The sequence below is a fragment of the Lepidothrix coronata genome, unplaced genomic scaffold, assembly GCF_001604755.1.
Source record: "Lepidothrix coronata isolate B3197 unplaced genomic scaffold, Lepidothrix_coronata-1.0 Scaffold74, whole genome shotgun sequence".
NCBI classification, from domain to species: domain Eukaryota; kingdom Metazoa; phylum Chordata; class Aves; order Passeriformes; family Pipridae; genus Lepidothrix; species Lepidothrix coronata.
Window position 1 is genome coordinate 2,898,194 of NW_016690254.1, and position 24,288 is coordinate 2,922,481.

The 24,288-nt window shown below is 41.9% G+C and overlaps 1 protein-coding gene across 1 annotated transcript in view; it reads right to left on the minus strand.

The window, feature by feature from the left end:
• Window positions 1-289: 289 nt before the first annotated feature.
• The window catches only part of ADARB2 (adenosine deaminase, RNA specific B2 (inactive)), a 303,731-nt gene continuing 279,732 nt past the window's right edge, over window positions 290-24,288 (minus strand). The window contains exons 7-10 of the mRNA XM_017819415.1: window positions 20,237-20,405; window positions 9,598-9,779; window positions 4,252-4,430; window positions 290-2,508 (exon numbers count right to left, since the gene is read on the minus strand). Of these exons, the coding sequence (XP_017674904.1) occupies window positions 2,332-2,508; window positions 4,252-4,430; window positions 9,598-9,779; window positions 20,237-20,405 (707 nt within the window). The 3' untranslated portion in view covers window positions 290-2,331. The remainder of the gene's footprint in view (window positions 2,509-4,251; window positions 4,431-9,597; window positions 9,780-20,236; window positions 20,406-24,288) is intronic.

Here is a 24,288-nt window from a genome sequence, read left to right on the forward strand (position 1 = left end):
ACTGCCAATGTCACCAGCAGCTTGTCCCACACCTCCAGTCATTGGCCTGGCCCCCCACCTGCCCACAGCCCCTCTGGTGCCCAGATCACACTGGAGGTCTGCACCAGTGACAGCTTTGTTAGAGGACAGGACCATGTAGAGGTACCTGGAAGCTCCAGAAGGTGCCAAAAATATTCTGAATGTTCATCAGCAGAACTTACAAAGTGGTCAAAGTATTGAGAAAGTGATTACTGCAAGGTGTTTCCATTATTGAAACATCTCAGATTTTTGGTTGATTTTTTCTTTTTTCTTTTTTTTTTTTTTAAACTATTTCTACTCTAAGGATACTTTTTTTAAATATTTTTGGTAGTTAATATGGAATGTATTATTTTGTTGAAAAGGTTTCTAGAAGGGGAGAGCTTTGTTTTATCTAATTTAAAAATTCTAGTTTATCACAATTGTTTTTATACAAGACACTATAGATACATCTTGTAGTTTATAATCTAAAAATAAAATCTCATCAAAATACTGTAGCTATTCTATTGTGGGCATCAATAAACAATGTATTTACTGTATATGGCTCTCCAAACATGATAAACCCTATACAAAGAGCATCTATCTTTATTGATAGGAACAGTTTCCCGTGTAAAGGAAATTACATGGAAAATATGAGCCTTGTGTTGTTTGAAAAGTAACTCAGCTTGACAGTTCTGAGAAAATACCAAGACAATTATCACAAATCAGTAGCAGCATGTTATATACAGATTTAAAGAGAATCACAGGAATAAAAAGAAAACTGTAGTCATATACCCGCAAATCCTGTAATCTAAAAACCCAAAAACTTAGAGAAATGTACAGGGCATTTGAAGGTTGGTTTTGCAATGGGACTACCAAAGCTCAGTTCTCTCATGACTGTAGCTTCTGCATTCTGATGAAATTTGGGATGGTTCAAAGATGAGATTGTATCAGACCCAGCCACAGTTATGAAAAAAATATTTAACTGTTGGGGTATACTTGTCTCCTAAGTGAAAAACTCCATCTGCTTTTCAGGCTGCAGATGAACATGAATAATAATAATAATACTTGGCATTTACAAAGAGCTGGAATCTGAAAGCTCATGCATTGAGTAAGACCTTACCCAAGCCTGTAGTTGCATCTGCTGTGCTTATGTCAATTGGACTGTATGGGGAGGTAAAACTCACTGCAAAAGTGACAGAATCTGGCTTACACTGTTGCATATGACCAGGCATTTTGATCCTACCAAATTCCTTAGATGTGAAGCATTTAAGCAGTATTATCCCCATTTGACAGGTGGAGAAACTGAGGCAGGAAAGAGCCAAGTATCAAATGTGCTCTCTCGTTTGGAGATGTCTTAGTTGTGGGTACCCAACCCAGTGATTGTTCAGATGCATGGAGCATCCTGAGCTCACATCCACTTAATTCAGAGCTGTGGATCATCAGAAGCTTGCAAATCTGAAGCTCTGGGTCCTGACTATAGCCTGCCTGATTTTAGGCAGCTACCTGAAGATCCAGAGCCAGCAGCATCGTCAGACTGGTCTTCAGGCAGCGCAGGGTTGAATTGCCCTCTTGACAAGGATCTGCATCCTGGCTGGTGTCTAAAGGGCATGTGTGATGAACTGAGCCTGGAAAAGTAAAATTTGCAGCATGCAGAGGCTTGTGACCAGAGTTGAAGATTTGGTGGGAAGTGGTTGTCCAGGGCGTCAGAGGGAATATGTGTAAAAACCAAGGGCATCCTGACGCCTGGCTTTGTGCTCAGAGCCAGCAGTGGAAAATGGAATTTAAAAGTGCTCATTATCTTTGAGGTCCAAATTCTTTATCACAGATTTAGGCATCTAACAGAATGATTTTTGCATAGAGGTTAAACACCTTTTATTGTGAATGATTATTGGGTGCTCTGAGATTATTGGGTGCCATGCTGTGTGCCCGGGGTACTTCCATCTCTGCTCATTATTTTCCATTATTCAGTGATGACTCTTGCACTGATTGTGTGAGGGAAAACAAACTCTGTTTTTGATCAGATCCACTAACACCTCAAATCAGTAATAACCAACAGCAATAAACAATGAAAAGCGGAATCTTGGTGGGGATGGCATTGTAATTTGGGCAGGTACGTTCTTGGGAAGGGATCATGAAAAATCAGTTTTCTAAGGTTGAGTTCAGTGCATCAGACACCTTTCTACTTATGTATTTCCAATACAGAATTAAAAGCAAATATTCCAATGGAGGTTGCTATTAAATCTCAGACTGCTTCAATTCTCTCTGCTCATGCGTCCTGCTTCGCCTTCTCTCCAGCTGATTTGATCCAGTTGTGTAGCAAAGATGCCGAGTGATTTACACAGTTAGTAGGAACTGATCTTGCTCTGGGGGTTTCTTCACCCAGGTGCCCAGACCAGCTTTCTGAAATGCTTTAAACAGCTGCTGCTTAACAGACTGGTACGTCTGAGCCACCAGCTTTGCCTCGCTGTACACTGATGGCATGTCTCCATGGCTTAGTACTCGTGTGCTCAGCTGCAGAACAAAAATCAGGAAAGGGGAAAAAAAATGAAATAATAATAAAAAAAACAACCAACGAGCCAAAAGAAACAGGAGGCTTCAATAGCTGTATAATCTTCTTACATTTCATAAGCAGAAAACAAACTATCACTGTGCTTTGTGTGTTTGCTTTTAGTTTAACAACCAAAAAAACAGGGGAGCAATAAATGCCAATGGCATGGTTTTGAGCCATTGCAAGGAGCAAAGGGGTGAACAGCTTTGCCTTGGATTGGGCATAGGCAGTAGCAAATCTTGGTGTGTTCTAAAAAGGCAGGACGCTATTTCTCAGCTAAGATGAATTTTAGGGACAAAAAGGAAAAAAAATCCTTTCTGGAGATCTTTGAAGAATGTACTCAGTTTAGCCAGGGAAGCAGAGCAGCTCAGTGCTTCCAAGTAATGCCAAGAGACAGAAGACCTTCCACACTCTACCATTTCACCTTTGTAACCTGTTATTGGTGAAAATGCTGTGAAACATGCCCTGGACGGGGCAGAAATCAGGCATCGGGTTTTGTGCTGGTGCAGGAATTCCAAGTGTTCTGTTCAAGCACTGGAGTCACCCACCAGGAGATACCTCAGGCCAAACCAGTGTCCAGTACCCCTCATCCCCTGGAAGGACACGCAGGAGCGAGCACCTTTCGCTCTGCAGAATAACTAAATAAATGGACTCCTGCCCAAGTCTCTACAGCGCCAATCCAGCAGTGAGGCTTTGATGTTTTGCAAAAGAAACCAAAGTCTGAAAAATGCCTTGGAACAAGCAGTTGGATGAATGCTCAATGCTTACATGATAGGGGAATAGCACCCTACAGGGAAAGGGACCCTCAAAGCACAGCCTGGTGAGCAAACAGCACTCTTTTCCTTCCCTCTAAACAGGAGAGATGCTGAGAGACAGATTAAAGGAGAACGTGAACATGCAGCCTGCAATGATCTGCTCCCATCTGCGTGTGCCAGCATTCCATGGAGTTGTACTGGCTGGGGCAGTACTGGCCCAGTCAGCAAGGGAGGGTGACAGTGCCAGCCACAAGCTGGCCTGGTAGCAGTGGTTTCTCTCTGGTTGCCTCTTTGTTCTCTTTGCTCCCCAGAGGTGGACACTGATGACATTATCAAACGCTGTTTTGTCAAGAGCAAAGTGCTCTGTTCAGCCACAAGTTCAGCCACCTGTGAGCCTTCTGCTCACCCCGACCTCATCTCTGGTGTGAGCCAGATGCAGTCCAGCTCTCTCGGCCATAGTTCCAGCCGTGGCCCTGATTTTGTTCCTGTGAGGATCACTCCATTCTGGGGGTGGCAGGAGTGCTCCTCGCCCTGCTTTCCACCTTCTCTGCAGGAAATAGGCTGGGACCTGTGTCACTGAACTGTGACTGAGCCCTGGGCACAAAGCCCAGGTCAGTCTCTTCTGTTTACCTCAAGGCTCAGAGTCCCTGCTAGGACAGACCATGCCATCAGCCTCCCTCCCTAGGGATCTCCTGCAGAGCAGAACAACACTTTGGGCTTGTCATCAAACATTGCCACCCTGCAGGTTCATTTTCCTTCCTTAATGACTTCACTGATGGGAGTGTCTCCACACTTCCATGCCATTGCTCTGTCTTGTTTGTTTCCACTCATTTCCCACTAGGAAGGAGGTTTTGGCACTTAATAAAATAATATTTTCTCGTCTTCACCTTCTCTCACTCTACATGGACTGCAGGACAATTATTGACAAGCCTCTTAGTGCATCAGACCTACCTTGCCATGAAGCTTTGCCCAGCGAGTGAAGAACATGTGCTTGCAGAGCCGTGAGGGACCCCCACAGGTCCTCTTCCCTGTCGTGGCATTGATAACCTCCAGATCGGTGTTCCCTACAATCCAGTTCACGCTGAAGCTGGGAGATTTTCCGGGCTGCCGGGCGTCAGCATGGCTAATCCCTGAAGGAGAGAAGGACACCAGTAACCTCCAGGGTTCAAAGCACTCAGAGGGTGCTGACATGTGGCGGGTTGTTGTGGCGCATGGGACATCCTTGAGTGAACCTGCTGGCATCGTGGACTGCACGTGCTCTTGTCACCATTGGTTAAACATTACCAGACCAACTGCCTTGCAGAGACATAATTTAGCAATTCCTATAGATTTTTTCCACCTTGCAGGCAAACCTTTCATTAGCCTAAGGAAAGCCTTTGGATTGTAGTGTGAGCTGTTGACAGCAGTGTGACAGTTGCTGAGTGAAATCTTTCAGAAAGGCTTTAATGGGATAACAGCTTTTTAAAAGGAACTAAGCAGTAAAGTGCTTTTGCCATGTGTCCCTTCAGGTGAGCTTTCCACAGTATGCTGGCATATTTATCTGCTATGAGCTCCTAGGGCCTTTGTTGTGATGGGATGTCGAGATCACAGGGGATATATACAGGGAATAAGAAAATACAAAACATACACTTCCTCATCACAGAGAGATTGTTAGACCTGAGTTAATAATTACCTTCTAGACATCACAAGACCTACACAGAATAGTTTTGATCCCAGCCCTGTGTCTGCCTGTAAGATTCTTACCCCGTATGGGAACACCAGCTCTTCAAGAACTAGTTAGTATCCTAACAGTGATATTTTGGACATCTTTAGGTGGAATGAATCTTATTTAATTTTAGACAGCTGCAGTGATAAGGTTTACAGTCACCTGAAGTGATTGCATGACCTTAGTGTCATTCACATGGACAGTTTTGGACATCTGAGCTACATACTAAACCACTGCATCATGGGTGAGATCTCCCCTGGTTCTAAATGCAGACCAGGGCTACAAGATCAGGAGTTGGTATGTACATGAGTTATTTTTAATCAGGTAAACTCCTGTCTCTTTTTAACCATTTAGTGTAGCTCATGAATCCTATTGCTTTCTCATTTCTTGTACCTGAAACAAGGGAATGATTAGCCTTTGCAAGAAAATAAGAGGAATAAAGGAACTGGTTGGTTTCTTTTCCAGCACAGGATAAATGCAAGCGAGCTCTGCCTTGCCCTGCTCATTAGTGCTTTTGGAGCAAAGAATCAACACTCAGAGCTTCCAAGGCTGGAAAAAACAGAGTGACCTGAAGCAGTCTGAATATTTTTGAAAACATGGGATGATGTGTCTGGATCCAGCTGTTGTGTCTCTCTCTGCTAATTTGCTGTATGGGCCACTAGCCTGCAAACCTGGAAAACAAAAGCCAGTGTGGTGAGCAGGCAGGTGGGGACTGTGCTGGTAGGCAGGAGCTGCCTGGCACAGCCACGCTGGCACAGGACAGTGCCAGGGCTGGGTCTTTATTTCCAAATGGCAGTTCCTGCTGGAGCCCCTGCCTGCAGCAGCTCCAGTGACAGCTCATGGTTTGCACAGCTTGGTGGGACCTGCTTTCACTGCTCCTGGGTGCAGGGAAGCAGAGAGAGGTCCTTTGAATTTTCTACTGAGAGAGTTACAAAGAACTTTTGCAGAGGGCGAGAAGTGCTGATATGAGCTGTTCAGAGAGAAGGAAATTAAAGAAAAGACATCAAAGCCCCTCCTTTCCAAAGTGCCCCTTCTCACTCAGGGATCTCATTTTCAAAACAGATTCACACCATAAGCATGTGCTGGTCTCAGGCAGAATGGGAGGAGATGGGAGCTGGTGGGAATGCAGCACCTGTTGCTGTGCCGAATGTGTTGAGCTTGGTAAGCTGCTGAGAGACACCACAAGAGAAGCAGAGGGCTGTGCAGGGTCTGTGGTGACCAGGATGCTGCTTCTGCAGGTAGCCCCTGTGTCTTACTTGGGCCCCCTCTGCATCATGGGAAGCAATGGCAGTGAGGGACATGCTCGCTCTCTCCCCGGTCACCTCTGCTCTGAGAGGGAGTTGCAAGAGCCAGATGGTACTCAGCACACAGAGAGACAGAAAGGTGGCCACTGAGGGAAAAAATTATATGGCGCAAGCACTTTTTACTTTGTACTGGTGACAAAGCTGGAACAGCAGAAATCATCTCAGTCACTGGGACTGAACTCACTGTCGTGTGTAGAAGAGAATTACAGCTAAGTCATAACCTCACCCAGGATTTGTAAACACATTCATGTCGTATTAATACCTCTTTCAATTTTCCCCCCCTGAGATAACAGATCAGTCTGCATCTAAAACTCCGGTTCACCTAGGCAACAGGATTTAAACTGAGAGCTTGAAAATCAGATAGCTGTGTGGCGCTTGAAGAGCGCCTCTACACAGAATGATATGCAAACAGATCAAAATCAGCTGTTTGACACTATGCATCACTCTCTGTCAAGATAGCATCCAAAAGCTTAGAGCATTTGAGTGCCAAAAAACATGATGGCAAACACTCTGCCATGAAAAATTGCCACAGGCCACTAAATACATAAAAATGTTGTGAAAGCAGTGGCCAGAAGGAAAGGCTGCACGGAGGGCAGAGCAGGTTGTGGATGCCCATCAGATGGGGGCTGTGCACCCCTGCCCAGCCTAGGACCTCCCTCTGGTCTTGGACTGTGAGAGTAGTCCAGTCTTGTACCAGTACCTGGAAAACCCTCTGGGCTGGTTTGGCTTTCATGCTTTCTCTTCCCACTATCATATATAAGTATACGTATTTAGGTAAGTAGAAGATATTTTCATATCATTTTCCAAATGCAAGAGAAGATGTTTTAAAGAAAAAACCCATGAAACTCATGACAGACACAAATATAGAGCCTAGATATATTCTCTGTTGGTTTTTTATCGTTTTTAAACACTTCTTCCAGATTTTCCTTTTGATTCAATGGTTCTAATTTTATTTGGAAAGTAACACCCAAATAACCTAGATGATTTTATCTCCTTTATGTAATACATCCTCCTTAAAATCCTCATGACAGAGTACAATAGAAGGCCATAGAAACTGGAAGGAAAAGAAACATCTTTGCACAAATAATATGAATTTGAGTACTGTGGGATATGAACTAAAATCTGTCCTCATTGTCCTCTCTCTCCCAGCAAAACCTCGTGTCTCTTCAGGATACCCTTTAGAACAGCCTCAGTCTCAAGAAAAGAGGATATAAAAAATACCCAGGGCTTTTCTTCTTCTAAAAATTACACCCAAGAGTAATATCAGTGAATGAGTGGAGTTCCATCTCGCTGGGACTGGTGTGAGTGGAAAACCTCACTGATTATTTTTCAGTGGAGCCAAGGAGTTAATCTCAGGATATCTAATCACACGCCATGCCTCTCCTCTCCGTTGAAATGTTTGTACCGCTATGATCAAGTGACAAAATAATTGACACCCCTATAATTTAAGGACTCCTGCAATCCTTGACTGGTCTGATCTCTGAGACAAGTATGGGAGGTGGAGTTGCCTGGCTGAGATTGTGGAGGTCTGGTTTCTAATGCATTCAGCGTGTCTTTTGCTCAATGTCCATCTCCTTAGTCACTGGATATGCTGTCAGCACAGTTTCCCAGGAAAAAGAACTGCAGCATAAGCCTCAGCAATGTAAGTTTTAATCAGCGTTGGCTCCCTGGGATTTGTGGGGGAGGGAAGATTACAAATAATGGCTTTAGAGACAAAAACAGTGCAGACAGAGAGAGAGAGAGATTCCTCCCACTGCTCCTGGGCTGGGGAAAACTCACAAACACAACCAAAAGCAAAGCAAATCCTTTTCCAGACAGAAGTCTCTCGGAAGGAGGAAGACAGCCCTGAAACATGCAGATGTTTAAAGTGGCACAAGGGCCCCTCTGATGCATTTTGAATTGCCTTGAAAACTCTGGCAACAACTCTTGGCGTACATACACACTTGGGCCAAGTATTACCCACTGCTTTTACTCTGCAAGGCCAGCCCTGCAAAGAAATAGCTGTTGTGTGGTGAAATCTCTTATAAAATCCTCTAATGTGTTTTCAGCCCTCCCACAGTTCAAGTGGGTTTCCCTGTACATCCTGCAGACACAGTGGTGGTGTGTGTGCCTTTGATCTTAATGTATGGGAGCACTTATAACGAGTTAGGGCTGGCACAGGATGAGATCCGCTTTCCCAGTGCAAGATGCAGAGGCTTCTGGCAGCCAGGGCTGCATTGTCAAAATAACAGTCAGGTTTGGGAAATGGGGAGATATTTCCTGACCAGCTGCGAGTCCTTTCCTCCCTGCCACGATGTTATGTGGGAAGGAAGAGGGGGCTGGGTCATGTCCATGCTGGAACAGGGTAGGTGGGACAGGTAGGGATATAGACTGGAGGGGGAGTGTGGAGCACAGCTTCCTGCCTACTTGCACTGCACGGTCTTTGGCTAGCTGCACTGAAGAGTTAAAAAATGGAGATAAGCTGCTGAAATAAAGATAAGCCTTTTGACCTATTCGCCTCATAACACCTACATGAATATTACACTTGCCAGATGTACTAAACCACACAGAAACTGAGAATTTCCCCAGTGGCTAAACTATCACTTCTGCCTCAGCCAAACTAATTTTGTCACAAGGACATATTAAAAAAAAAAAGCCCATGAAATAGATAAGGATAAACCAGCACTCTCCTGATTGAGGAACTTAGAGGACTTTGAAAGGCAATGGTACTACACTAAAGCTTCCTGACGTCCCAGCTCTGTAAAGCTGACATTTTATTGGTGTCTCAGGGAATCCTCCCAAAGAACAATTATCGAAGTCTAAGAGTAAAATAGGGATCTAATCTGATGCAGAACTGGTGGCCCTTATCACTCACATGCCTCATGAGGACCTCAAGGCATTCAAGATTTCATGGGATTTTGCTGGGATGAGGCTGGAGTGCTATTACTGGATGGGGGTTAAAGAAGTGGGAGTAAGGGGGATGGAGAAGAAGGACCAGAGACCTGGGGTAGGGACAGGGACTGGTTAGGAAAAGTGGTGGCACATTTTTCCCCCACTTTGTTCAGTGTACAGTGGTTGTTCTCCTAGTCAGCTTGTATCAACTACTGATCCTTTTTTTGGCCACTGCATATGAAAAACAGACCTGGATTTAAACAGTTTCTTCATTCTACAAATTCACACTCTCCAGGGGAAAAAAAAGAAGACATGAGATAATGGTTTGCTTAAACCCAAAAAACTTTTCTGTTGGTGACCAGCACAGTTAGTGATGGGAGAGGGGATCATTTGTCTGGCAGGCAGGTGTTTGCTTACCACTGAGAAGCAGCTGATTGCGCCGGTACGAAGCTGGCAGCTGACCAATGTCTTCTATCCTATGGCTCATTACCCGGGAAAGGTGACCAGTGTGGTAGAGGCTTCCCACAATGATGCTGTGCAAGTACATGGGTTCGATGAAGGAGCTGAGGAGAGCACCTTGGAGCCCGAGGATGTTCCATCTGAAAGAGAAATTCAGCAGCAATAAAGCACATGGATGGAGGAATAGCCACAGTAGAGCTACCCTGGAAAAATCAGCATAGGGCAGCACATGGCTTAGAGAGATGAGGGATGAAACCTTTCCTGGCCCTGTCCTATGCTACACAAATCACTGCTGGGTTATTATACACCCATGGTCTGATTCCCCCTCTGTGATGATTTTCGATTGCTGTGGTGCCATTGTCTTAAGGGATGTATTTCTGTCTTGTGTCACTACAAGCAGAGACTTCTTATTGGGAGCTGTTCTTTCTCAAAGCATTTTGTGTTCAATGGATGTTCGTTTAGTGTGTCTTTAGCAGAATTTTAATGTTTTTTCCTGCGTCTATAGTTTTTCACTTGCAATGGTAGAGCTAGAATGAGAGCTTTTACTACTCTACCCGTTTGTCATATATTACCATCCCCATGTCATACAGTCAAGCTAACACAAGACTTAAGTGGCCAAAATTCACACAAAATTTTTGAATGCCTCACAGGCTGACATTTCTTTGCAGAAATGACCATGAATATATGAAGACATTCATAAGAATTAAATCCTGGCCCTGAATAGAGAAAAAGAAGGACTTACAATTTTAGGAAATTAATTTTTAACCAATAGTTTGACCTGATTTAAAATGTTTGGAGTGATGAATACGTCTCACCCTGTTGCTGTCTTAAAGGTGCAGCAAAGCAGTGGTGGAAACCTTGGGGCCTTCTGCCTGTTAATGACTGTGAGCTCCATGCTACTGGTGTTGGATTAGTTGCCAGAATGGTTCTGCATTTTAGTAGCCTATGATTTTTTACATCAAGCAAGACACAAATATGACAGCACGCTTGCTCTAAATTCTTCAGGGGACAGCTAATTGGTTAAAAAGTGGAAAAATTAAAAAGGGGGAAGAAGTAATTTTGCAGTTATCTTCTTGGCAAACCTATTCAGTTCAGCCCGTTTAAGAAGTTTTTCTCCTCCACACAAATGCTAACATGTTCTCTTACACTTGATAATATTTTTATGTAAGTCAAAACCAGTCAATCTGTTTGAATAGTTTTGAGTTCAGGAGTTCAAACTGAAAATGCTTCAGAAAATGTAGTTCTGGAGAGTATATTTTGGCTCATTAAAAACCAAAACACCAGCAACATTTGGAACTCCGTAGCTGACTGAAGGAAAGGGTATGAGTTGCCTGCTATTTAAGGCATCATCCAGTGGCTGCCATGCTAAATAATGTGTTTAAAGCAGAATCTCCATCAGCAGCAAGCATTATGGTGCTAATTTCTTACATCATTGTTCTTTTCATTAATTAACATTTCTCAACCGTTAGTGCAATTATTGCAGTGCCTCCGTGCTGTATGTCTCTTTTCATGATTAATAAGGAGTCATTATATTTCCCTTTCCTGAAGCAGTCAATTAACACGGAATACTTTCCATTAATTACTGAATGTTTAAAACCAGCATGCTGTACCTGGAGAGCAATCTGCTCTAGGAACCTGTGACACCAATTGCTTTAAAAAGTTCTCTTTAAATTTTATTCCAAAAACACAAGCAATTTAGCTGGCTATATTAATTTGCCTCCGAAGCAGGGCTGTGAATGAGAAACATCTTTTAATCTCATGCAAGAAAAGGCAGCCATCTGGCTGCTGAGGATTTCAGAGTCAGACTCTCACTGTCTCCCTCTGTAAATGCAGGCCATTAAAGTAATGTGTTCATCTACATAAAACTCAAATGAAATATAAAAGGTAATATTTATATACAAACAATTTAGTCCCACAATTTAAACAGTCATTGGTTTTATGAAACATTTACTTTAGTCGATCAGATTTGCATAACTTCATTTTGGGGAAAAAAAGTGTGGTCATTTCTGCAATAACATCACTTTTAAAAGAAAGAACTAGTTGCCTCTTTGAATAAATATCTTATCATGATGCAAAATTAATAATGCAAGCTTAAGAAACAGAGTTAAATTCAGCTAACAGTACTATGCCTCCAACCAGTGTCTAAGGAGAGTAAAAAAATTAGACATATATCTTTGTCCAGATGGAAACTTGTAAGATATCAGTGTTGTTTTCAACATTTGACATTTTCTTAAAAAAAGCCTTGCATATTGGATTGAAGGAGAGAAAAGGAGCAGCTAAACAGAAAAACAACATATGTTCAACAATATTGGGATTTTAGCAATATGCAAATCACAAGAAATCATCTGAGCTTTATTTACCAAAATATGGGACTGTGTTCAGATTATAAATTAGAAGGTTATAATGATTATTTAATTTAAATTCTTCACAAGGAACCTGCTTTTTCTTTAGACATATTTCTTTGCCTAATTCTGGGCATATTCATCCTAGTGTAAAAAGCCATTCAAATGTCAATGGAATTACATTGTTGGAAATCATAATATAAGCATGATCAGGTCACCCACTATGTATTGAAAGCATTCCATAAACATGAATTAATCCTTGCGGTGCTGCTGTAAGGTAAAGCCTCATTTTTAAGCCCTGAGGAATCAGGGCAGAAAGGCAGCATGATTTGCTGAAGTCTGCAAGAGTTCATGGCTTCTGGACAAAATAGTTGTTCCTTGAGACAATTCTGTTTTCCCATTCCAAAAGAAGGCACAGGCAGGTGAAGGGGGTGATGAAGCTTCTGTATCACACACAGTGGGTTTTGACTCCAGGGTATAAGTTTGACTCCAAGATAAACTGGACAGAGGAACCAGACTAAAAAAATGAGGAAGAAGAAATTTAACAAAGACTTCAGAGCACAAAAGCAAGTAGTACCTGATGGGTAGAATGTGGTGCACAAAGAGACTGTCCCAATATCAGACACCATCCCAAGGTTGGAAGGACAGAGAAATCAGGAAATGTGCTGACAGTGAGAAGGCAATATTTGATAGGGACTGCTTGCTGGGTCTTCTTGAGCTATGCCAAGGCTGATGTCCAGCATCAGCATGGTGGTGGTGTAAAAGGGGATGAGGGTGATGGCCACCTGTACAGTGGCCACTTCCCAGTTCAACACGGTGCTGGTTTAGCAGCATTCAATCAGAGAAAAGGGATGAAGAAGCAGAGAAAGAGCTTTGCCTCCAAATCTAGCCCAGGTTTGTCAAAGTGTTTAGACAGTTGCTTCTCTCTGGAAAACAGCCCTGAGCATGTGTGAGTCCCACTAAGTCAGCACAAGTTCTAGGAAAGGTGAGATCCTGTGCTGAGCTGGCCAAAACCAGACCCTGGCACTGCTGCTGTTGACCATCAGAGCACAGAAAAAGCACATTAATGATGGGGGAAATTTTCAGTTTCTCATTCTGCTGCTGTTCTGTGGTTAAAAAGGCCTACCTTGGAGGGCAGCCAGTCCAGTATTGTGCGTAAACAATAGATTTTACTGACAAATATTTGGGGGAATGTCTTTTATAATCCTTTGTATTGTTCATCCCTTGACCAACACATGTGGCTGATGTCCTTTGATATATGAACAGCTATGGGATTTTTTATAGGTAGATGATAGAGAAAGGTCCATCTGAGCAACAATGAAACTATCAATAAGGGTATTAATTTTGAAGGAGCTATTTCTCTGTAGTCTAATTTAGGTCCATGAAAGTAGCTGTGTTCCCATCTGTAACAAAGTACTCTCTTCAAATGTGGCTTTTCAAAATAAAATTATTATTCAAAGCAATGCAGTGTTACATTTTGGGTCCTCAATATATCAAAGTGACTTTTCTCGCTATGAGGAAATATGCTGGATCATTCTGAATTTTCCTAATTGTTCAAGATTTTAAGGGCTGTTTTCAAGGACACACATCTCTCTAATAACTTATATGCTATGTGCTTTGTAATAACCTTTCCAATAAAGTGAAAATCAACCCACTGCTCCCTTAGTCACAGATCTTATTAAAAAAACCCCAAATCTTCAGCAAGCTGGATCAATAAAACAGAATGTCTTCCCTTTTCACTCAAATAGGAGAGCTTTTTGTGCTTTAAATGGAAGGAAAGTATAGCCTTCCTTTTGTTCAAACAGTAGATATTACTGCACTGTTTACAAAGACAAAATCCCGCGTCCAGTTTTCAATATAGATAATCCTTGAATAAATATATTTTTGCCTGTTTGTCAATCACAGAAATGCCAGCGACAAGCTGGGAGGTGTCCCAGAGCAAGCAGCCTTTCTTTAATTAAATGCCGTGCTCCCCAAATCCTGGATGCAGAGCGGGTGGGGGTGAGACCCCATAGCAGCCCCTCCCAGCTCCCATGTTCCTGACAGCTTCGGACCACCAGTGAGGTGTGCAGGGAAATGTGCCCCCACGCCAGAACCACAGCACAGCCTCTACATGCTGAATCTGTCTACACCCCCTCCCTGGGACCAATAGAAATATGGATGATAACATTAATGAGGAAGGGGTTTGGAGGCAAACCGGTGGGGGTGCAGAGGGCTGCAGCCTTCCTCAGGTCAGCATGTGGTTCCTTGCCCATTGCTGAGACATGGTGTGACACCTGGAATCCCTTTGGTGGTGTTTCTAGCATTGGTTTGCACATAGAGTTACTCAGAGCTGAAGGCTGACATGCTCCTGCCCTCAAACCCCTTTGAAACTGAAATGTGGAGAAATTCACACAAGGCTTCAAAACATCTCAGGGAACTGTGTCCAGCTGAAGTGTTTCCTTGGGACCTTTGGAAACCTTGCCCATTAAAAAGCACTACTGATGAATTTCAAAGCTTATTTTGTTAAGGCTTTTTCTAAAATACTTTTTTTTTTTGGTCATTATTAAGAGCTTTAAGTCTTATCCACTTGGTGTGTTGTTAACCTCCTGTACCACAATCTCTATTACCAATATTTCCAGCTATGCTTCACACAACAAAAATTGTTATTCAGGGTGGCCTGTGCTCAGCAGAACACCTGTGGTGTTCCTATTTATATGACCATTTAGCTATTATTGGTTTGGAAACTGGAACTAGTGCATTAGTTTTTGATCTGTATTTTAACAGTGGGTGGTTTATATATGTTTTCTGGAACATACCTTTTGGTGAAAGATTGAAATTGAACTCTCAGTCACACAGAAAGGGGTTAAGAGAGAAAATTACAAACTATGGGCACAAATCATCTCTAATTGAAGATCTAGCTGTGTTAATTGATTTTCATTTGCATTAATATGCAGCCTTTGAAGTAGCTTTTCTTAAGTTACCTTGTCAGGCTCAGCCTTCTGTTAACAATGGCTCTGGTCGACAGGCTAACACTAAAATAGATCTAAGAATGCCAGTTTCTAACACTGACTTCTAGTCTTGCATTTTTATATGCTACATTTAAATACAGCTTAATGTACTCAACTCATCTTATAAAATGTTACTTCAGACTCCCACTGCTAACTCCTGAAACGGTGCCTTAAGGCTACATTACCTTGCCATACTCTGAATATATTCTCAAGAAAAATTCCTTCCTATTCTCTAGCTTGTGGGTTCAAATAATCCACAAACCTTAGCCATGGGACTTGGATAGACTGCTCATGCTGTAAGGCAAAGTTTGGAGGTCCATTGTTACTGTTTGTTTTGTTTTGTAGGTGAGGTATAATTTAGATGTTCAAGGTCTTATTTGACTTCCGGGCTTAATGTCACTTTTTTTTGTGTGGTACGAGGAAGTGGATGACCATTAACCTGGTGGCAAGAAAATACACAGTCTTTTAAAGGTGACCTTTTGAGAAGTGGTAGTAAGACAACAATTTTAAGGCCGGAGCTTACAAAATAAACACTGAATCCTGGCTTTTATCTGCTGTATAAAGACAGTGTTTGGGAGGATAGTTCCCTTCAAATCCTGCAATACACAAAGCACATTCCTCAGCCTGCATGCTGTCAGGGGTCTTTTGAAAGAGGACAAATGTCACTTTTCATGCATTTACAAATAAGTTTACACACTGCTAGTGTGTAAGATGCAAGTTTGCTGCACAGAAGGCTGGCCTCTCTCCAAAGTGAATACACCAGCTAGACATCCAGTGAATGTGAATGTGCTCTGCCCTGACCATAGCATGAGGTTGCCAGTCCCCTTGCTAAGGTCTATCAAGGAAGAAGGTTTGGGTAAGAGCAGTGCAATGCAGAACTCTGGGACACCCAGACAAGAACTAATTTTTAGATTAATCCTTAGTGCTAAATACTTGCACCAAGATCCTCAAAATAATTTGCACGCATGGTAGTGGAGTTGATGTGGTGACATGGGACCTGGAAATTCCTGTTTGTGCCATGGGTCTGCTGTGCTGTGGAGAGCTGTAGTGGCCTTGTCTGTGTGCTCCCAGCACTTCTGCAATTCCGTACCAAACCACGGGCAATGGCAATCACTAAACCTTTCTGTACAGCTACGCAGAGGAGAACCACTTGCTGTTTTGGGTTGCTTGACACTGGGAGAGGGAATTTCTCCAGTTTTCTGCATGGAAGAAGAAGGGACCCAGGTGCTGGTGATGAGATGAATAAATAATAAATAGATGAGCACAGAACAGGAAAGTTTATACAGAATGGAGATGTGTGTTGTCAAATTCAGGGCATGGTGGGCCTAGAGGATGAGCCATGGTGGAAGGAGACCAGCCTGAAGCTCAGACAGTATTCCTCTGAGTCAGAGCACAAAGCATATGGAAGGGAAAATGGTTTCTCTACTCTGTGACAGACTGAATTTCATCTACAAGCAGTCAACAGGGGTGATGGAATTAGAAGAAGTGCAAAGTTCTTTGATATTTTGTCCAGTCTTTCATATTTCTTCTGATTTAGGAATAAGAAGTGGAGACATTTGGAAATTATTATTTTATGTATGCAAACATTTGACTGTGTGAACTGTCACCTGCAAATCTGGCATACACATACACACTGTGTGCTGTGGGAAGCCAGCATGGCTGTGCAGCAGGGAGGAGAGGCTCAGAGATGGGCAGGCTTTGTGTATCTGGAGACTATGTCACTGAAGGGTACACAGAGAGCCACTGTCCCTGAGACCCCACGATGTGCTGCACGTGCCACCCCTAAAGCTGGCAGAAACCTGTGCACAAATCAGTCCTGAAAGTTTTGGAGGATCAGAGAAAGAATGTAGTGCTGCTGCTTCCTAGTGTTTGGTTATTGTGTTTAGATTGTTTAGATCTTCAAAGAGGATCAGCGTCTGAGCTCTAGAGACGTCTATTTTTCCCCCCTAGATGCGTGTGCTTGTGTGTGTGTATGCCTGTGCATATGAAAATTTTCCTTCAAACATTTGTCTGCTCCCAAATAGCAACTGCAGAGACTTCATCAGCAACAGCAGCATTAACCTTGCACTGACCTTCTAATAAGCAAGGTATGAACTGCTCCTGCGTCCATCCTTAGTGTGAGACACGGAGATGAAAGGAGGTTTAATTTGGCCCATTGAATGGGTTTGTTGTCACAAAAAGCCTAAACTCCCCTAGGGCTGTAATGTCTCTGTTGACATAAAGATTTTAATATAGGTTATGATTAGCATCAAGAAAATGTTAAATGACATAAATTTACCCCCAGATAATAATTTTCAAAATTATTTTTCCTATGTTATTGCTGCTTTTTCACAAATGTATACATTACAGAGGAAAATGGAGGTCAAAGGTGTTAGCGTAATTAATGAAATATGGGTCTAAAGAATGTGGTTTAATACTAAATTCTATGGCACTGAAAGGCTGAACTCACTTCAGCTGCACTGTGAGACTCACAGCAGTTGTGAGTGTAAATCTGACGCTCTCTTAGGGTTCACAGAGCCCAAAATTTAATTTTACACATATAAATGCATAGGTTTTAAAGCCAGAAGAAACTACCAAGATCTAGTCTGACCTCCTTTATAATGCAGCCACAGAATTTCACCTTGTAATTCCCTGCCTGAGCCAAATAACATGACTATTCATACCAGAAGGGTTTGTGCTTTAATTCAGTGAGAGAACAGGTATGATACCAGCCTGTATCAACAAAACCACAGAACACAAATAATGCATATCAAGCATCAAATTCTCTCGAACTCATGGTGATAGTAATAAAAATTGCTAAATGTCTTTGAATAACAAATAAATCTGATTAAGCTACTCTGTGATTATGGCTATCCTGTGAGCAAGAAAGAACATAAATTGTTAGATATGTGATTTATAGAATATTATTTGATTTTCTCAGTAATTCTCTATGTTCTTGGGTCTTTGATATTCTGATAGCAATGTCCTTTGCAAATAATGCAAGATGATGTATATTTTAGCAGCTACTGGCTAGATTCTCAAGAGGAAGCATTCTCTAATAGCCCAGTGCTCCTGAGGGACTTTTACAAGTAATAAAATCCAAAGTATACAAGCCAGATTTTTAGTCAAATCTCACTTATACAAACATGAATTTCAGTTTCAGAGATCTCTTTTTTTTCTCGTCGCAAGACAAGCCCAGATGATGTGCAACCAGACTCCTCTATCCTGCAGACATTTGAAGAGTCAGCTACCTACGTGGTAGGGCAAATATTTGGTGTCTGAAGTGTGGCACAGAAGCCAACTATTGATCTCTTCAGGAGAAGGAAAAAGGTCCTTACACAGCAATCTCTTTGTCCACTGAACTCCTTTCCTGCCTGCACTTTCTATTACCAGAGGTAAAGAAGGCAGAAAACAGTCATGTATGTGCTGATACAAAGGCCAAATGAAGAAATTTTTGATTTCTCCCCCTTACAGGTGAGGATACTAATGGTAAAAAATTATCATAGATGGCATTTAATGTGTTAAACTGAAATTTCGGATAAAGCATAATGCAGATGGCGTATCCTCTCTTCTCAGCCTCTTTTTAACTGGCCCTTACTGGTGAGAGTAAACATTTGCTGTTAGAAGCAGGGAATAATAATAAGTCTTTTGGTTTAAGACAAATCCAAGCTCATTTGAATTACAGTGCAAATAAATAATAAAAATTGCAGTAATTTGTACAATTATGAAATAATAATATTAATGATGAGAGCTGTGAGATTTTTTTTTTATCTTGCAAAATCTTTGTGCAGATTCTTTTTTTCTTCACAGCTTTAATACTGTTCAGATGCGTGGCAACAAGGAAAGGATTCACTGAAAGTTCTTAGCAGATGTGCTTGGAGAAAACCCAGCTCCTGAGACTGTGCATTATTGTCACCATCCCCATCAATAGCAAATGTATTAGTGTTTGCAAAGCTGATATATAATTCACTAGCTAATGTAATTCAAAACCACAGAGAATGCAGTATTTCTGTTCTTGAACTTAAATTTGTTTAGTTTTTTGAGTCCATATGATTCTGAATTTGGAAAACCCAGCTGCACTTAAATCCAGTGCAGGACATCCACTGAATACAGTTTGGGTTTCCTGTTATCTCCTTATGAATAAATGAAAACATTACAGCAGAAGTAGCTCTTTATCCTTCATTTAAACATAACAGTTGTGATGATTACACTTAGCAGAGGGTGGATTTTGTGATTGTGGTAGTATTTCCATTTGTTGATTTGCTCCTACATTTTTATGCCAAAATGGCAGGCATTGCTAAGCCGACAGACTAATTTAGCTTCAGTAGGTCATCCAGTTAAAGCAAAGAGCAGAATTTATGCATTTGCATTAAACAAAAGATTTATACTTTTTTAAAAGTTTATGTTTATATTGACCTTTAGTAATTGGGCCAAATTCTTGGCTGATATGATTTAACTGAATTCTTAGGCGTGATATTTCAGCAGAGAATTTGATCATAGCATTTACATTTTTGTAGCTATAATTTGATATATTTTACATGTAGATCATGTAAACATCTATGGCTACTGCACTTAATATGTATATAATTATGAGCATAAGTATGCATGCATGTATAGATATATACTAATAGTGCAATAAGTAAGCATCCAGGAGCACACACTTTTATTTCGGTTTATGATAGCCATCATTTACCATTAGCTAACATCCTAAGTTGACAATGGTGAATGTATCTACATTTTATGTGCCACCATCGAATAATTATGAAATATTTATTGTATGGAAATTATTTACATAAATATGTGTTGTATTTACAGGACAGAACAGAAACTTGCAGAGGGGGCTGTGACATGAGAGTTCTGCAATGACATTTGAAATAGTAGAAATATTCCTAGCAGCTTTTAGGACACTTTATCCAGTTGGGTACAAACGAGCTACGTTTATCTGTGTGATAGTTGGTTTGCAAGTTTTGGGGTAAATGATCCAAGAACCGCAGAGTTGGACGTATTTTATTTGCACAGTGAAATTCTATTGGCAAAAAAAGCTGCAAAGACAGTTTATATTTTTGTCACACTGTAATAAGCGACTAACGACCCACAGAGAATTTGGGAAAATGTCCTATTTACATTCCGTCCTGTTTATATGGTCTGTTTTTGCATACAAAGGAGGTTTTTGTTTCCACAGGGCTTGTCAGCACCTGCTAGATATTCCCCACCAGTCTCCACAGTCCTCTTTGGCATCAAACTTCATTTCCGCATGTAAAGACTTTTGTATTATGTGTCACGTACCTGGCGATTTTGTCTGTACAGGACATGGTGATGAGCTGCTCTCCCAGCAACACCCCGTCCCACGTCTGAGCTGCGTTGTGACACCGGACAGGTATGGTTCCTTCCCCAGACTCGATCTTTGTTCGGAGGTGCCCACGGTATTTTCTCACTATGTGCTTGCTGCTGTTCACTGGGCAAAATAAACACAGGAGTGACAGTAATGAAATATTTTTTAGAGAGAACCTGAGAGACTGTGTTCATGCCATAGCTTGCATTTGCAGAACCACTTGTGGAGGTCCTTTAAACTGGATGCAAAATTAGATGAGATTACGGCCCATGAAAGCAGCACAGTGCAGAAAAGAAGGTGCTCCCTAGCATGGTTGTCTTTTCACATCAGTTAAAACTTACACACAGCACATGCAGAACTCACATTCCCCTTCTATTTCCCTTATATGTTTAAAAAGAACAGAGAAGCTTTGTTTTTTAAAGAATCAGTACAATTTCTTGGTTTAGGAGTGATCTGTGATGGGGTAATATTTGGAAAAGCTTGGTTCAATGAGTGCCATCAAAGACTCAGCTGTATGATGCCAACCAGCCCAATACTCCACTGCGATAATCAGTGACATTTCCTGAATAATTTCAGAACTGAGGTTTTGATTTTTTATCACAAAATTTCTTTGAAAATTCTGAAAAGCTAAAGGCTTATACTCTGGATCAAAAGCAAATCAAAACTTGCTAGTTATTCACTGCTCGCTGAAATACCTTCTGCAGTCTACCTGAAATGATGTACCCTCCTGCCTTGTGTCATACCTTTTATCACTTCAGTGATATTATATATTTGAGTGCAAGGCAGCTACCTCTGGGATGTCACAGGGCAGCTTATGCACTTGTCCTGCTCTGCAAGGAACTGAGTCCTGCAGATATGCAGTAAGTACAGAAGATAATGACATTTCAAAAGCACTTCACCTTCATTTTTATGAAAAGAGAAAAACTGAAGTTCATGATCAAAATCACTCTTACCCTCCTTACACTGCTACTTTACCCCTGGGTATTTGGATTTTAAGAGAACAGCAAGGAACAGTGAGGAAATTCAATGGCTCTGCTCACCACCTTAGCCTCAGAGGATTTCACTGGAGGACAACTTCTCCCTGAAGCAGACCTTTCAGTTTCCCTCTAGCCCAAAGGAAAATAATGCAAGACAGTACATGATGGCCTTTTCTGTGTGCTTGAGGAAAAGGAGATCTGCTTCTACAGACCTGAGGCTTTTGCCCATATTTCCAGCCGTTCAGTGTATTTTTCCATGCCTTCCCCCTCAGCTGTACCAGAAGGTTTCTGCATGTGAAGGTGATGCTCCTCAGCTAAAGGTGATGCTCCTCGGTGGCCCACGGGGCTGCCTGCATTCCTGGCACTGAGTAACACCGGTGTGTCAGAGGGGGCTGATGGAACCTCTGGCTACGAGCAGGTGTCTCTGTGCATGATCCCCAGCCACCCACTCCTTCCCTCTGTCATCTTTGTACTGTCTTTGCTTTGTATGGCTATTGTCTGTGCTGTGAGCTCTGATGGAAGCAATGGATTGACTTTGGCTGCTGCCAATGGATGGTTTGCAAAAAGGGAATGGAAAAATAAATTGCTTCAGCCTGTTGGGATTAGCAGAGGCAGCAAACATATGTAGAACAGCAGAATCAGCTGTGACCTGCCAGCAGATGGGCAGCAGGGCCCCCACCAGTTGATCATTGCCTCTTCACTTCCTTCCTGATTTTTTTAAATTTAAGATGGGGGTGTGCGTGCCAGTAGGGGGCTGGACCAGATATCAAATAGATTGGTTGGCCATGGCCCAAACTGCTTTCCACCTAAACTCAGGCTCCATCATTTCCAAAATATTTGCAGATACTGTTGGGTTTGTTTGTGCTGCTATGGGATCTGAGTTTGAGGAAGAGTTGTTGTTGCACTGCTATCTCCATCAGCAGCCATGTCCCAGTAGGGGATGTGGAGGGGCCTTGTGCCCAGCTGTCAGAGAGTACCTTACAAACTGAGACGTTGCAGTAACCACAAGACTTGAAGTATTGTGGATTTTCAAAGTTCAGTTATGAGGTAAACTGGGAAGAACCAATGGGCAAATAAAAAAATCAGTAAGCAAAAACGCCAAAGTCTCACAAATGTCTTAGATCCCTCTACTCTCAAAATTCCTGGTTGTGCCAACACTGTCAGGAAATCACTTTCATGGCCGTGTGTGTTGATCCTTTCTATATCCCTCTTGTCTGGGGTGCTTACTGCAGTATCATTCAGAGGATGCTCTTTGGACAGAATTAGCTATCTGGGAACTGGTCCATATTTTTCTTGAGACTCCGTGGGGAAACATTTTTTAAAAACTTGAAACAGTGGTGAGCAGCATTTTTTATTATTAAACCACAGAGTCTTCGAAAAGGTAGCATGAAATTTGGACAACAAAAGTAGAGAGTGATCACTTCTGCTTAGCAAACACATCTGGCTGAGCAAGAGTGAGAAATGTATAACACAACCACTTTGCCTTTGTCTGCACATCCTGCGAACCGATGGCAGGGCAGAGCTAGATCTCTGCCAGGGAAGCAGTGAAGAGTGACTCAAGAGGCTATTGCTGTTTTGTCTGGTAGAAAGTTTGACTTTAAGCAAATCAGTTCTCTTTTCCTAAGCTTTCCCACAGGTATAATGAAGATAATGATGCTTCCTTCTTATGCAAATTCATTTAAAGGTACTGCTCAACAACTATTTATGAAAAACAGATGCTATTCTTTCAGTAAAGATCTACCACAGGAGTCTGCCTGCTGGAAATCCCCCAGGATAAAATGAATTTTTAGTGTTTCTTTCTCCATTTTTTTAAAAGAAAAATATTTTCTCTTGCTATACATTCCTCTCACTTCCTCACTCCTGCTCTGACCCTCCCCTGTAGCTGCCTTGATGTCCTAGATTGCTCTCTTTTTTGGGCAGTTCACCATGTTGATACAGACACATTTCACATACATGAAAAAGGACATGTAACTGCTAGGGAATTCTACTCATTGCAGTATAATATGAGCAGCCCATCATTTACATAACTTTGATTTCACTATATAAATGTTACCTAAGTGAGGGGCAAAGCATCCCACAATATGCTGACAGAGGCGAGGAACCAGTTCAGGAGAAGAAATAGCAGCAGCCCTGCAAACAACTTTTGAGCACTTGGAGAATTTAAAGCCAAAAATTTTTGGGGAGAGGAATCTGAAAGACTTCTGTGAATTTGATGGGGGGGGTCTGCTTATTTAATTTTTCATTTGTCTATCTGGTCTTCTCAGTTTCCCTCAGGACCAAAGGAAGTATAAAAGCCAAAGTACTCCATGTATGGTGGTTCTTACAGCATTCTGGGCCTGGCCTGCAAGTACCAAAAACTGAACAATAAAGTTTTTAAAAGCATCAAGGAAGTATGTGCAAGTGCACTGATCATCTCAGTTTCTGAATTATCATATTAACTCAGCCATGTGTCAAACTTTACTCCCTGTCATGCACGCTCTGCTCAGGGTGCATCCGAGCAGAGGGCGTTGGCTGATAGGATTCAGGCAGCTGTGGCCAGTGTCCACTCACCCCAGCATACACTTCCACAGTTCTGATAAGGGGTTTTAGCTGCTCAGCTGCTATTAAATTCAACAAATAGGGTGTGATTAAAACCTTGTGCAGTACTGCCTGTCTCAGACTGCTCACATCGCTGGGATAGTTGGCACGCATGCTCCAAAAGATTATCTGTGGCATTTATATAAAACACTAATAACCCAAAGCTCTGAACACTTTCAGATTGCCAATGATTAAATAAATCCAGATCCGCAGTTGGAACACACTGAGTTGTTTTTTAGCGTGTTGTTAAGTAGCACAGGAAGATATAAATATTGAACAAAGGAAAAGATGAGGCTCTGTGAGTTTTGCACTGAAACTGCAGACAGACTCCAGCACATAAGCTGCATGACAGCAGTAAAAAATGCAGTCCACTTTCTGGCACAGCCTGCTATGGATAATTTTAAAGCAGTCTCAGAAATGTATTTATTTATGCATTTTAAAGTCACAAACTA